Consider the following 14,753-nt stretch of genomic DNA (forward strand, 5'->3'; position numbering starts at 1 on the left):
GTCCAGGAGTCTCCGTTTCTTCCTTTCTTGCCCACCTCCAGGCCCCGAGAGAGACAGGCCGTCCTCAGCTTACAAGCGTTCATTGAGTGGCCATGCAGAGTCACACTGATGTTGAAAAAAGTGGCAGGACTAATTCTGCCCCAGGCTCACGTGAGCAAAATTCAGGCGCTTGGCAAGAGACTCCTACTTATGACATCTGCCGTGTCCCGGGGTCACGTGACCCCCCCCTTTTGCAACCTTTTGACAAGCCAAGTCCACAGGGGAAGCCAGATTCACTTAACAACCGGGTTACTAATTTACCAACTGGAGTGATTCACTTAACAACTGTGGCAAGAAAAGTCATAAAATGGGGCAAAACTCACCAAACCAATGTCTCGCTTAACAACAAAAATTTTAGATTCAATTGTGGTCGTACGTTGAGCACTACCTGCAATTCAATTTCTTACTGAAAGGATCAGGAGAAATTCATTTTGCTTTCTTAGGAAGTCACAATATTACAAAATTCCACCACGTTCTTTCACGTAGTCCAAAGGCAACCGTGCTGGGATTTGTCATTTCCGCTTTCCTTGGACATAAACCCCAAGCACGGAGAGCCAAGAACTCGCTGAGCAGCAGCTGGGCTCCAACGAGACCACCGAAAGACGGGCCTCCCGAGGCTTCCCCACAGCTGGTCTCTCTCTCTGCCCGGCCACTTCACCCGTCAGGGCAGGGGAAAGAGCGAGCCGACGGCTGCCCTGACTGGGGCAACGAGGCTCTCTCTCCGGGGGTAAAATCTCCTCTTCTCCCACAAGGCAGAGGAAAGGCCAGCCTGACACCTCCAATACGGGCCAAAGGGTCCAGCGGGGTCTGCCTTTGCAGGGACTCACCTGGTGGCCAGTTGACACTGCTTGAACCGTTTGGTGATTTGGCACGTGGCCAGCCATCCCCCACAGATCCAGGTGGGCTGGCTGGCGAGTTACTACTGTTCATGAAGTCGTAGGGAACAAAGGACGACGTCTCCTCCATTCTAAAGCCACTGGAAATAGCACCTGAAAAGCAAGGCAGAGATCCAATCCTTTTCCAGAACATCATCCCGAGAAGTTGACAACTGACCTCACCTAGCCTTCTCATTATGCCCAACTTCTAGCTCCCCATCAGCCTCAACCGGCAGGGCCACAGCAAACGGCAGACACAGTCTGACGAGATCTGGTTACTTATCCGCATCTACCATTGTGCAGGGTCTCTGCCCCTGCAAAGCTCCATCCAGCATCTTCCAAAGATTACTGCACTACAGGAGCAAGACCTGCCCCCGTTTCTAACTTTTCTTGTGCGGCCACCCATTTCACAACTGTGGCTCTGGGCAGTTTGCAATAATTAGAACAACAGAAACTTCACCAAAATAAACAGCTATCCTAAAATCATGATTAAAGCATACTGGTAGGCAGCAGGTGACTATAAATCATGTGTCCGTTTAACATAACCACTGCCGAGGCTCACCACGACTGCCAACCCAGCAGGCACCATGGCAGAGCCACGTTAGAATAGAATAGAGCTGGAAGGGACCTTGGAGGTCTTCTAGTCCAGCCCCCCGCTCAAGCAGAAGATCCTATACCATTTTAGACAAATGCCTGTCCAGTCTCTTCTTAAAAACCTCCAGTGATGGAGCGCCCACAATTTCTGGAGGCAGGTTGGTCCACTGGTTGATTGGCCTCACTCAGGAAGTTTCTCCTTAATTCCAGGTTGCTTCACTCCTTGGTCAGTTTCCAACCGTTGTTTCTTGTCCTGCCTTCTGGGGCTCTTCTTTGTGGCAGCCCCTCAGATACTGGAATGCCTTTATCACGTCTCAGGCCCTTCCTAGGGGGCCAGTCTCAGATCTGGGGAGGGGAGGTGTTCCATGCAGGTTGGGTGCCAGGGCAGAGAAGTCTCCCTTTCCGGGTCCCACCGGATGACATTCTTTAGTGGGTCAGACCTGTAGCAATACCTCTGCAACTGGATCTGGTAAGACAGGCAGATGTAACTGCGCCCCTCAAATATGTACCTTGTAACACAGTGTAGTCCGTGCCAAACCCTTCCTGTTTCTAAAACCAACACAGAAGATTCAAGAAACAGGCAAGTCCCCTGAGACGAATGGGTTAAGAAGGGAGGTCATTTAGATTCAGTTTTGGTGTTTTCACTGTGGCCTCCGATTGCCAACCGGGGGAGAGCAGCAGATGTCCTATGCGGAGGCTCTGGCCACCATCAGCTGACTGAGACAAGATCTGACTGAAACAGGCAAGGCCACACAGATCCCACTTTTGTCTTTGTGTTCCTCTGCGTACACAAAGAGCAAGCAGGTTGGGTACCAGCCAAGCCTCACCAGGTCCCTCCCAGAGCAGATCAGCACTTTCCCCTTTCCAGATTTAGCTCTACTAATTAGCTGCCCCTCTTTTCAGTAGGCCCTCTTCCTCCCTCCTCTAAAAGCAACGAAGCGGAGTATGCTTTGAACATGACAGGAGTCTGACATACGCATCTTCCTCGCATTGTAAACACTCCTCTCTGTCACTCAGTTAAAAAAAATGGCATTACTGCTATTTACTCATCAAGGTTTAAGGAAAGGGCTTCCAAAATGAGCCAGCCATTTAATATCCTCATGTCTGCACAGCTGACGGGTTGGGTGGTGATGTTCAGATGGGTAAACTTTTGGTTCTTGTCGCTTTCCAGCCCAACCTCTCCTAGAAGAGAATTCTACAGCGTTTTCCTCCTCGTGCAGATTGTGGCTTTGAAGACTGGTGAGTCTTCTTCTCACCTCACCCAGCAGTTCATCAATTCAGATTTAATGTTCAGTTCATTTTAGGTTGACAAGCCACTCACTCTGGATAGAATCCAGCAATCCACTGTCAGCCGCTGCTGTTTCTCCTCTCTGCATTTCAGGTGATTTCAAGACTGCCCCCCCCCCACACCTCTGTCTTCCCTTCTCCTATGAGACCCACGAAAAGCCCACGGACCGTCCATTCCCAGCACATTATTAGCAAAGTGCAGAGTTATAAGAGTTTGTTGGGCTTCTCCCCTCCACCTTGGTGCTCCCTCCAACATCTCATGTAACACGTAATGGGAGAGGCAGTTTGCTCTAGTGGTTAAGGCACTAGGCTGGAAAGCCTGACTTCAAGTCCCGCCTTAGCCATGAAAGCCGGCTGGGTGACTCTGGGCTAGTCACTCTTCCTCAGCCCAACCCCCACCTCACAGGATTGTTGTTGTAGGGAAAATAGGAGGAGGAAGGTACATAGGAGACATTTGCCATCTTGAGCTATTTGTAAAATAATAAAGGTGAGACACAAACAAGTAAATAAATCTGCACTTGTAAAATGGGGCTTTGAGTGCCATCAGACTGGATGGAGGAACAAGGTGTGCTGATAAAACATTGTAGAGATTTTTGATACACAAACACAAAACACAAAAATTGAACAGACTCTGCGGGAACTATGTGTTGTCATTTTGAGACAGGAGTCCTGCCAAACAAGTCTCCGCACAGGTGCACAATCCCGGAGTGTGAATTACAGACTGCAATGACGAACATCTGCAAAACCACAGGCCTCACTGCACTCGAAGGGAACCGCTCCCCCTATCAACATCAAACGGGTCATATCCCTACGCTAAGCTTGATGGGAGTTCTCGTCCTGGACCCAACGTCTTCTTAAAAAGGCCTGACAGTTTGTTACATCTCTGCTCTCAAGCGTCCTCTTTCCGCTATGTACTCAAGACAGACAGTGATTAATATTTATATGTATTTATATGTAAGGGTATATAGTATGTTGATATGTGTGTTGTGTATCTGTACACTTTTGAGAGCAGGCAACAGAATTTCATTAATGTGTGCCAGCGTGCCCACAGTAAAAAATGACAATAAAGGTGATCTTATCTGAACAGGCAGCATCTGGCAAGCAGTAACTTTTAAATCTCCCCAGCGCCAGAAGATGAACCTTGTCCTCATGCGCAGCCACTGAGCCAAAACATGTCCCTGCACGCTTCACCCTTACCATTTTTGCTGGCATTCTGATCCAGAGATGTGTTGGCGGAAATACTGTCCACAGTTGTCCACTTTCTCAGCCGGGACTGCGGCTCCTTAATACTGCCCATATCCATATTTACATTCAAGTTTGCGTTCATTCCTGCATTAAGAGAATTGGTGAGACTCAGAGCAGCTCCTTTCCTAGGACGGAGCATCCCTCTTCCCTCCCTCGTGTCACGGAAGATCCAGCACGTGGGACTGGATGCCACTAGACCTGCCCCAGACGGGAAGCAAAGCAAAAGACACACTGAACACAAAGAACGGCACCAGGAAAGAGGAGAAAGGGGAAGGTGACCACTTTTCCTAGAAAATTTGCCAAGTTCTCTTTTCTAATATGAATTTCATCCTTAACTTCCCCCCAAAGCACTTAAGTCTCCACTGCCTAATAGAATCTTGCTCAATCAAGAATTTGTTCCTGGTTTCTCGTTTTGTATTTAACAGTGCCCTGGGATCTTTCATCTGAATATTGCACAGGAATGCGGAGGCCGAGCAGCAGATGGGACAGGAAAACAAGGGCTGGAGTTTGGAAGCAAGAGGAGAATTAGATCAGAATTTGCAAATTCTGACAGCTGATCCTCCTCGTGCAGTGCCGGGCTTTGGAAGTTGAGGATGTCTGCAGGAACGAGGAGGAAGTTTTCAGAAAGCTACCAGGATCGATCCCCCAAGTTAAGGGTGGAGTTTGAGTCCAATCTTAAGAATCTAAGGTTCCTCCTTACAGCACCTACTAAGAGCTAGCGGGAGCTTAACTTTCACCTCACACTGTCTAGTCACCAGTCTGTAACTGTATTTAAAGCCCGTGTCTGGGGCCATTTTGGAGGAGCAGCAAAATAACCGTAGACCGTAAGAGCAGAAAAGCCGCTAGCAGCAAAATAAGAAGTCACATTTGAGACCGAAGCAGGGTTCTTGCTCTTTTTTTTGCTTTTGCCTTCCCCCCCCCCCACTAGGGCAGAGTTCCCCAACCTTTCCGGCTTTGTGGACCAGCACTGGGGTGGGGGGTGGGGGGGAGGGGAGAGGGGGAGGGATGGTTCCACGCGGGTGGCCAGCAAGTGTGCCCGCAACTCCATTTACACAAGTGGTGTTCAAACATGCCTGCCACTCACACAAATGGAGAGCACCTGCATGCACTCGCTCGTTTTTGTGTCCTGGTTGCAAACAGCTCACGGCCTAGGGCTAAGAGATCACCAGCTGGCTTCAAGCCCGGGGCAGGATTGAAATTCATGGCCTTGCAGTTTCTGGGCTGGGGCCTTTACCCCACACCCAAATGCCTTTCAGCTCCTGTGCAATCTGGTGCTGCCTGGGATTGCAAAGAAGGACTTCAGTATCTTGGCAGGGGAGGGTTGGGCGTCAATCAGTCCCATCTTCTGCACTGGACTCGTTAGAAAACGTTCTGTCCAGAAAACTAACCCAGTGAGCTGTTGCAGCAGCAGCTCTTTCCCCACAAGAACATCCAAGCGACTGAAGGTGAAATACACCTCAAAGATTCATTAGAATATCATTTCTTCACGATACTGACAGGTTTTGGACGTTGGATTTTATTGACCTCAGAAAGCCTTCCACCAGCAAGATAATACAGAGCCGAGAGAGTGGCTTAGCTTGGCAGCCCATGGTCAAACCCAACTCCACGAGACCAGAGTACGTTCAAAGACCTCAACCAGCGGAGAAGACACTCACTCACCTATAGGAAAGTTGCTGAATGCGTTGATTTGAGATGGCCCTTTCTGCAACTCTTGGTTAGCATGGGGAACGACATTCTCCAGGAAAGATTTTATGGCTGTCTGATGGAACTGCTGTTGTGACGGAGGCACCTGGTGCTTCATCAGCAGACTTGGATCGAGCTGACAAGATGGTGGCATCATTTGTTGCTGCATATTAAGAGGGCGATTCTTCAAACACAAAGAGAAGACCAAATGATTAATGGAGCTATGATACAATCCATCAGTAACATATGCTTCCAGTGCTGAATTATTATTAACTTAATTACTGTTAATTATTAACTAGAGTTAAGTCAACAAAATAGTTTCTTCTTCAGTCAGAAGACCACAGCTATGAATTCCAAACCACACAGGGTCAACTCTAAATGGTGAACCATTTTGTAGACACTGAACCGAATTGTCTTGCACGTTCAATTTGCTATTAACATGAATACAGAATAACAAGTTGGAAGGGACCTTGGAGGTCTTCTAGTCCAACCCTCTGTTCTAGTCCAACAGCCTACACCATTCCAAGTGGCTGTCCGCTCTCTTCACATTCACATTCTTAAATTGTCCTTTATTTCTTTATCTATTGTTTAATTCTTTTTTAATCTTTGTATTCTATGTTTTTTAAAAAAAATTATTGCTGTGAGCCGCCCTGAGTCCTTAGGGAGAAGGGCGGCATATAAATTTAATAAATAATAATAATAATTTAATAATAAATAATAAAGTTTGGGAAGGATGAAAGGGCCAGAGCAGTATGGATATTCAATTTCCATGGTGCATCATCCACCAAGCAAGACAGCTGGTTCCATGCCTCCAATCCAGCACTTGGCAAATCCAAAGGCCACCCAGACTTTCTTGGCCATCTCATTCAACGTTGGAGGATAGAAATCTTTAAAAAACACCCAGCCTGCAGCCTACCTGTTGCTGCTGCTGCTGCTGCTCCTGGCGGCCATTAGCAGGTGTGTTCCTCTGGCCCTGCACTTTCCTCTGCTGGGCCAGCAAACGCTAAGACAGTAAACCAGGGTTGCAAGAGGTCAGGGCGAGGACATTTGCTAATTCAGAACACTAATCTCAAGGTTGGGGAGCAGACTGTTGGACATCCGCTTACCTGTAACTGGGAGAGTTGGTTCAACTGGGAGAGTTGATTCAACATGGCTACTTGTTGTGGGCCAAAGAGTGAGCTGAGGCCCCCAGTGTTTGGTGCATACTTCAGCAATGATACTGGAACCTAAAGTGCCAAAAGATCATGCCGTAAAGGAGAGGCCAAGGGAAAAAGCTCCTCTAGCAGATCCGGATGCTTTGAAGTTGTCGGAACAGAACACTTTATAGCAAAAAGGACAACAGGCATGGACTTGGGGCACATACAATTCTGTATGCTGCTGCAGATCTGTGTTTTTTGCTTTGACTTTTGACTCTTCTCCATGCAGGATTTTGAAGAATCCCACAAATGTGTTTAGTCTCTAAAGGCCCAGGATCTGACTATCGCAATCTGTAACTGGCTTCACTGCTGAATTGCTCTCGCCGTTAGGGAGGTTTTTCTATCAACCAGAATCTGCCTTCTGGGAGCTGAGATTTATTCGTCTGTCACCTGCGCTCTAGGATGGGAGGTAACAGACCTCCCGTTCCTCTGGATGACCTCTTTTTAGGTGCTTGAAAAGTTCTAGAGGTGCCCCTCAACCTACAAATGTTGAAATCAATGGGGAAGCTGACAGAGAAGGCTGCAAGCCACTGGGGTAAGTCTCCCTTACCCACACTCTTTCCCCAGCCCCTCTCCACTTGTGCCGACCACTCATACCCCTCGTTCCTTGACCCTTTCTCCAACTGACCTGGTTGTGGGAAGCTGGTAAGAAGTTGCTTTAACTAATGAACATGGGATTCAGTTAATAACGGCAACTGGGAATGCAGGGATTGCCGTTGCTAAGTGATGTGGTTTCACTTTCAACCATCTTATCTAGTAATGGAAATTCCATTTCAATTGCTGTCTTAAGTTGAAGACTACCTATATCTTAACCCTAATTCCTCTGCGCTCTCTTCGTGGGCTATCTTTCTTAGTCCTCTGATCACCTTCACTGCCTTTCCCTGATCCAGTTTATCAGAATCCTTTTAACAGTAATACTGGCCAGAACTGGAAACCATACCTGAGGAAGAATCTAATGAATACACCATGAAATGGAAGAATTAATTTCTATGACTAGCAAACCACACGTGTTGATGCAGTCTAAAATTGCACTTGCCTTTTCAGCAGCCATATAAGCCTGCGAACTCAAATTCAGCTTGCAATCAACTAATATTCTAAGGTATTTTTTTCACAAATACTGTTGATTGCTGAAAAAGGTATTCTTTATCAACTTCACCAAGCCTTCTCTCTTCCTCCCTTCTATTGGCTTCCTCCTCCCTTTTCTTTCCTCCTCCGAGCCACGCCCCACCGCCAGACCCAGGGCAGCTCCTTATCTTCCTGCCAAGTCGGCAGGGCTCCTGCAAAGCCTCTCAGCTGGCCCCATTCTCACCCCAACTCCGCTACATACACATTCTATTTCTTTTAGTTATAAAAAAGAATTCTGCATCTCCCTGTTAAATTTGGGTTTTTCTCAGTCCCTTTATCAAAACTTTTGAGACTTTTCAATTTTTTTCCCTAAGGCATTAGTTGCTTCAGCCCTGCTTTATCTAAAATTTGGTAAGCATTCCCATCATCCGTTTCTTCATCCAGGTCATTAAGAGCAAAGTGCCCAGAACCCAACCTTATGGTACTCAATCTCCGAACATAATTTGTGAATCAGCTACATGTCCATTTGTCATGCCTGCCAACCTACAGATAATTAGCTTGCTGATCCAAATACCACGGGGCACCTTGACAAACACTTGGCAGAAATCAAGCTAGGTGGTCTTGCTAGCATTTCAGAATCTGTTAAAGCGGCTGCCCCATCAGCGTGTCTTACGTGGAGGAAGAGGAGACACCCTTCCGTTTTCCCTCCAAATTGCCGCCTCATCCTTGTACCCGGCCACAAAGAGGCGGAGCCTCACCTGAGGGGAGAGTAATGGAGGAGGCACTTGAGCGCGGGGGTTGGACTGAGAGGAGTGAAGAGGAGGCTGTGCTGGAGATGGCGGCATCGTCCGGGCTTGTGCTGAGAGGTTTCCAAAGGGACTGGGATTGCCGTTCTGCAGAGGGACGGGTGACAAGTGAGCCGCTGCCTCTCCGGCTGGGACAGGCAGGGACAGAAACCCCCGTTCCCTTCCTTCCACCACCCACCGACCTGATGCCTCCCAAGTGCCACCCACAAATACCGCTGGTGACTAGCCAGCCTAATGGAGCTGGGCTTCTTGAGCTCTTTCTCAACAAGTGAGCTGGGAAGCCGAGGCCTTCGCTCATGGGGCCAATCATCCCCTCAGACTTCCACAGGACGTCCTGTGCGTTGCGACACCCTGACCAAGCCCGTCTGGCCAGGACATTTCTCGCAAGGCTGCCCAGCCTCCCCTGTCCTCACCCGGGAACAATGGTGCCAATTTAGGTGAGAGAACAATCAGTCAAAGTGAGCTTCTTCAGAAAGATCAGAACCATGACTTTCAGATTTCCCAACAACCGTGGTTGGTCTCTGCTCCTTTCAAATCATGGTTGTAGCAACTGCAAGGCTCAGCCCCACACCGAGACTCTTTTCTTTTTCTTTTCTTTCTTTCTTTCTCTTTCTTTCCTTTCTTTCTCTTTCTCTATTTCTTCAAACTCCCTTCTGAAAAGGGTAAATTTTACATCCTTTCCTTGAACTTTTCAAAAGAGCTGCCAAATTCAATCAGGTCCCAAATTAAGATAAAAGCAGACACAAAGCCTGGTTGGCTGGTGCTTGCCGAATCTGGAAGTAGTTTAGCAAGTGGAGACCCAAAGAAAGCGAGGGATGAAAAGTAAAGGCCATCAAGGGGGAGACAAATCCGAGAATGGGAAAGGAACGGAAGACCAGCCAAAAGAGTGAAAGAAAGAAGGAATTCTCTAAGCACATCAGAAATCTCGCCCAGAAAAGGCAGAGAGCACAGTGGCATAAAGTTGCATTTTACCCCAACAAGAGGTTGCCTAAAGGGCTAAAAAGAAGGGACAGTCCTGTTTTTCAGAGGGCCTTCTCTAGCAGATTTGAGTATGGAGAGCCTCCCCACCCCGGGGGGGGGGGGGCTCTGTGCCTCCTATATGCTTGCTTAGGAGAAGTCAAGGGCTGGGAGTTCCACAGATCAGGGATTCTGCTTAAGGACTGCCAACCTCCCCTTAAGCCTTGCTGGACGTCCAGTGAAAGGGATGCTCCCAGCCTTACCTGTCTAACAGAATTCAAGCTTTGCACGCTCAGCCCCGTTAGGGAGCTGAGGACGTGGTTAGGTAGTGCACTGTTGGAAGGGGGAAACTTCCCATTCTGACTGGGCATGAACTGCATGTTTGGGGAATCGTCTGCTACCAGGCCATCCTGGAGAAGCACAAGCCGAGCAGCAGTGGGAGGGAAGAGGCCGGCGGCAGGAACAGATGCAGAAAACAGGAGAGAGGTTAGTGTCACCACAGGGCCGAGCCAGGCAGTTCTCTGAGTAGACATCGAATACAAAACGAACAAAACAAAATTTCCCCTCCGTGCCAGCCCTCCCTGACAGCAGCAGGACAGAGCAGGGAGCTGCTGATGATCCGTGCCCTGACCAGCTCTCGTGGGCGCTTTGTGCTGAAATGGGCCTGTCCAAGCAGGGCAGATGGACCAGGCGCAAAGCTGCCCGGGGCCTCTGCTTCATGTGGGGAAGTCTCGCTCCGCTTATCTTCCAAGACACCCTCAGGATTTCTTCCAGCTGAAATCTGGAACCACCAGAACGTTTGGGGACCTGGTTCTACTGAACTGCAGCCTACTTAAAAGTCTGGCAGAACTTGGCCCAAAGGTGCTTTTTCAAGAGGCGACTGGACTTTCTTCTTTTCCTTTGAGGACGTTTTGCTTCTCATCCAAGAAGCTTCTTCAGCTCTGACTGGAGGGTGGGGAATGGAAGGATTTATATTTATATACCAGCTGTCTGCAAGGAATATAAATCCTTCCGTTCCCCACCCTCCAGTCAGAGCTGAAGAAGCTTCTCGGAGAAGTGAAAGGTCTTCAAAGGAAAAGTCCTCTGGAAAAAGCACCTCTGGGACAACCATGACCTGGAGGACTGAGAATCTCCATAGACTTCTGGCAGAACTTGCCGTTTTGGGTTTGTGGTTTGGACTGAAATACATTCTGCCCAATAGGCACAGCCCTGGGACAACCGACAGCTATAAGCTCATAACCGTGAAAGAGAAGAGGCAAGGTGGAGGAAGGCGAAGGGCCCTCCTCTCCACCAGAATGGCCCCTTGTCTTCCGCAGTCCCTGGGGATCCACAATCGAAGGGCGGGCCTGAGGTGGTGGGCAACCATGGTGTCCCCCTCACCCCAGCCCTTTGAACTCCTCCTGCCCAAAAGTCTCACCTTATCGAAATAAGGACTTCTGTCCACGGAAGACTCTTTGGCAATCTGGGGACGGGAGCCAGGACTTTTCCCAATCGCCCGGCTGCCTTCACCAACATTCAGGTTATGCTTCTCCAGCTCCATCCGCTTGTCAGGCAAGATTCCTGGAGGAGGGAGGGAGGGGGAGGAGGAAAAGGGGCTTCAAAATGCTCTTAGGCACCAATACTGACATTCACAGCTTTCTGGCATTCCACACAGAGCGGGAAATACGTTCCTTGCCAAGGAGGAGAGGGAGGCACTACACGTTAAAAGGCGTTTCCCTCCTTTGCACACCTTTAGACTTCAGAAAAGTCATGGTGGCTTTTCGCTAAGGTACAGAGGTGGGCAGCGTTTCGATCTGAAGTGGGCAAGGCTGCCTTGGAGCCATCCTCTCTCTGCTTCCTTTGAGCTCAGAAGTCAACGCATCTTCCTGAGCCCAGCAACTCCTGGCAAGGACCTTCCAGCCAGTCCAGCAACAGCCCCCTCCCCAGTTCTGATCTGCTCTGGATCGGAACCTTGCACACGCTGTAACTGTACCCTACAGTACCTGCAGTAGTGCAGGTTCGAGTCCCACCAGGCTCAAGGTTGACTCAGCCTTCCATCCTTCCGAGGTAGGTAAAATGAGGACCCAGATTGTTGGGGGCAATTAAGCTGACTTTGTAATAATGCCGCTTGGGGGGGGGGAAGCCCTAATAACAAGCAGGCATATACATAGAATGACGGCTACTGCTAAGCACAATGATTTGTGCTTTAGATTGTAAGCCGCCCTGAGTCTTCAGAGAAGGGCGGGATATAAATGAGATTTTTAAAAAAATAATTCACGGCATCTGGAGTTTCTCATTTTCTCCCATTTTGTCCCAAGAGAGGCCCACTGGAGGTTTCATTGCTGCTCTGATTTGGAAAGAGCCGTGCAGGCTAGTGAGCCAACCCCGCCCGTTGAGAAGGAATCCAAATTTGTCTTTCTCTTGAATTGTGATAAAGCCGCAACGAGCAGATCCCAATTATATTTTGTTATGGCTTCCACTGTTAGGGAATTTTTTCCCCTAAGATTCAATCACCATCTGTTCCAATTACGTGGCGTCCTGCTCCTTGGAACAATGGAAGACGGGCTCTTAGTTGCTTGCCTGAGGCAGATACCCCAACCCTTCTGATCTTTGTGCTATCCTGTCCCACCTCCTCTTGTTTCTCAACACACCCAGTTCCATTTCTAGCCCCTGGGCTATCTTGCTCCTCTTCTCTCAACTTCTGGGGCGTCCAGAACAAGACACAATTTCAAAGTTCGGTCTGACCAAACACAACGGAAGTGGATAAATAAAAGTGGAAGAACTGCTTCTAGTGCAGGGGTGTCAAACTCGGAACGTCTCGTGATGTTTTCTTCTTTTCAGCATTTCTCTAACCTACAAAATGTCATTTACTATCTTCTACAGGACCCCCTTTGCCACCTAATTATGTGTTACCTGGAAATTTAACAGGCGTTCCCTTTGCCTCTTTATCAAGTGAATGGCAGGGATACTGAGCAGCACGGAACCAGACTAGGGGTAGCCCTTGACTTACGACCTCAACTGAGCCCAAAATTTCTGTTGCTAAGTGAGACATTTGCTAAGTGAGATTTGCCCCATTTTACAACTTTTCTTGCCACAGTTGTTAAGTGAACCACTGCAGTTGTTAAGTTAGTAACATGTTTGTTAAGTGAATCTGGTTTCCCCACTGACTTTGTCAGAAGCTCTCAAAAGTTGGTCACATGACCCCAGGACAAGGCAGCTGTCTTAAGTATGAGTCAGATGCCAAGTATCTGAACTGTGATCACATGACCACGGGGATGCTGCAACGGTTGTAAATATGAAAAATGGCTACATCTCATCATTTATCAATGATGTCTTACCTCCAGATAGCTCTATCTTATTGCTCTGCATCATTTCTTCTGGCAAGTCTCTCTGAAGGAAAGAATGAAATTTGCTTAATCAAGACAATATCTGCACGCAGCCCCTTTCACGACTGGGGGGTTGCTCTTCAAGGGAAGGGAAGAAGCATGCGACCCAAAAGGTGACAGAGAGTTGATTCAGTAACCGTCCGCTGCAGTGTTCTGTTTTCCTGCTATACTTACAGGGAATCCAAGATTGGCAAACTGCTTCACAAAGGGATTTATCCACATTTCATCTTGCTTATTTCCACTTTTCATTGTTCCCTAAAAACAAATCAAAACAAAAGCCCAGCATCAAAACAGCAGGAAATACTAAAGCGGCAGACACGGTTATGAGAACATGTCCGGATCGCTCATCTCTTCTCCAAGGTCTGGGCAGAAAGACCAACTCATCCCCAGCAGCCAAAGGCTACCCGCCCCTCTCCTTATCAAGGCCAAAGGCGATCGGTGTGGAGCCAACCCCTGGGGCTCAGCATCATGGCTAACAGCAAGGCAGATCTGGGTGGTCATCAACTGACCCAAGGAATTCCCTCAGAACTTCAGGCATCTTCCTCACGAGGAGGCACTGGCTGGCGGGGGCCCGTCTTCAGGCAGAGAAACCAGAGTAGGATCTCTGCTCTCTTGCTGTCCCTTATTACCTGCTTTCTTACCACGGTGCAAAATAGTCTATTTCTGCCGGATGAAGAAAGATCAAAGTCCATACTGCCCCCACCCAGCTTTTCTTGGACATAAACATGGCCTCCTTCCTCCTGGCATATTGTTCTGAACCAGCCCTCTTCCGGCCTTGTAGTAAGGCAAACCCCTATTCTAACAGAAGAGACTGGAGAGCGTCCAAGGCTGAAAAGCGTCTGCCAAGATTTATTAGTCAATTAACAAAACAAGAAACAAAAACACAAGAACTTGAATCCTCAAGCGGAAGGGTTGCTTTCAGCAACCAGCCCCTCCCCAAACACTCCTTTTATTGAGAGCTCAGGGCGTGGTCTCCCTGTGCCTCCTCCCGAGGAGTCCCACAGCCTTTCTTTGTTTGTTCCTGCTCGACTGCCTCCTGCGTCGGGCGTCCTTGAACAGGGCCAGCTGTGGGTCATCATCCTCCGCACTATCGGGCTCACGCAGCTGAGAAGAGGTCCCCGGCTGAGGGCTCTGCAAAGCCTCCAAACCATCATCAGCCGGTTCGTCTCCCTCCTCCCCCTCATCTGAGTCATCCGATACATCGGAGCCGGCTGTCGGACCCACAGGCTGGCCCTGAGTCACAACACATATTTACCTTTGAAGGCATCTTTTTTGAGCACGGGGGCCAGTGCAAAGGTGCACCAGCATCTTGGACAGAGTTGCTGTTCCACACGCCTATCTCCACATCCTCCTCTTCCTCCCAGCTGGCTGGATGATTCCCACTCAAAGGCATATCACCTCCACACCAGCTATCGGGAACTTGCACAGACTTAGCTCCTGGTGGGGACAAAATCAGCCTGCTCTTAGTTTATCAACCAACTCAAATTAGGCTGCTCTGTCCCACAAACCAAATGTGGGTTCCCAGAAGATCTCACCCAGCGCCACCAGCAGAGGAACTGCTCGGGCCCAGCGCCAACTCACAGGTCCTGTGGCTTGTATGAGCAGAGCATATTCTGCTTTACTGACAGTCCCGACAAATCT

General features: G+C 48.8%; 1 protein-coding gene across 3 annotated transcripts in view; it reads right to left on the reverse strand.

Annotated features, from left to right (window-relative positions):
• The window catches only part of TNRC6A (trinucleotide repeat containing adaptor 6A), a 49,289-nt gene that overhangs the window by 4,401 nt on the left and 30,135 nt on the right, over positions 1-14,753 (reverse strand). For 2 of the 3 annotated variants that reach the window (XM_081338446.1, XM_081338445.1), the window contains exons 8-18: positions 14,368-14,549; positions 13,287-13,367; positions 13,065-13,116; positions 11,165-11,307; positions 10,011-10,157; positions 8,743-8,877; positions 6,830-6,949; positions 6,640-6,726; positions 5,700-5,907; positions 3,993-4,124; positions 867-1,028 (exon numbers count right to left, since the gene is read on the reverse strand). In XM_081338446.1, the coding sequence (XP_081194572.1) occupies positions 867-1,028; positions 3,993-4,124; positions 5,700-5,907; positions 6,640-6,726; positions 6,830-6,949; positions 8,743-8,877; positions 10,011-10,157; positions 11,165-11,307; positions 13,065-13,116; positions 13,287-13,367; positions 14,368-14,549 (1,449 nt within the window). The remainder of the gene's footprint in view (positions 1-866; positions 1,029-3,992; positions 4,125-5,699; positions 5,908-6,639; positions 6,727-6,829; positions 6,950-8,742; positions 8,878-10,010; positions 10,158-11,164; positions 11,308-13,064; positions 13,117-13,286; positions 13,368-14,367; positions 14,550-14,753) is intronic. The other variant, XM_081338447.1, reaches the window with a different exon arrangement.

This window comes from Vipera berus (assembly GCF_964194415.1).
Source record: "Vipera berus genome assembly, chromosome: 13".
NCBI lineage: Eukaryota > Metazoa > Chordata > Lepidosauria > Squamata > Viperidae > Vipera > Vipera berus.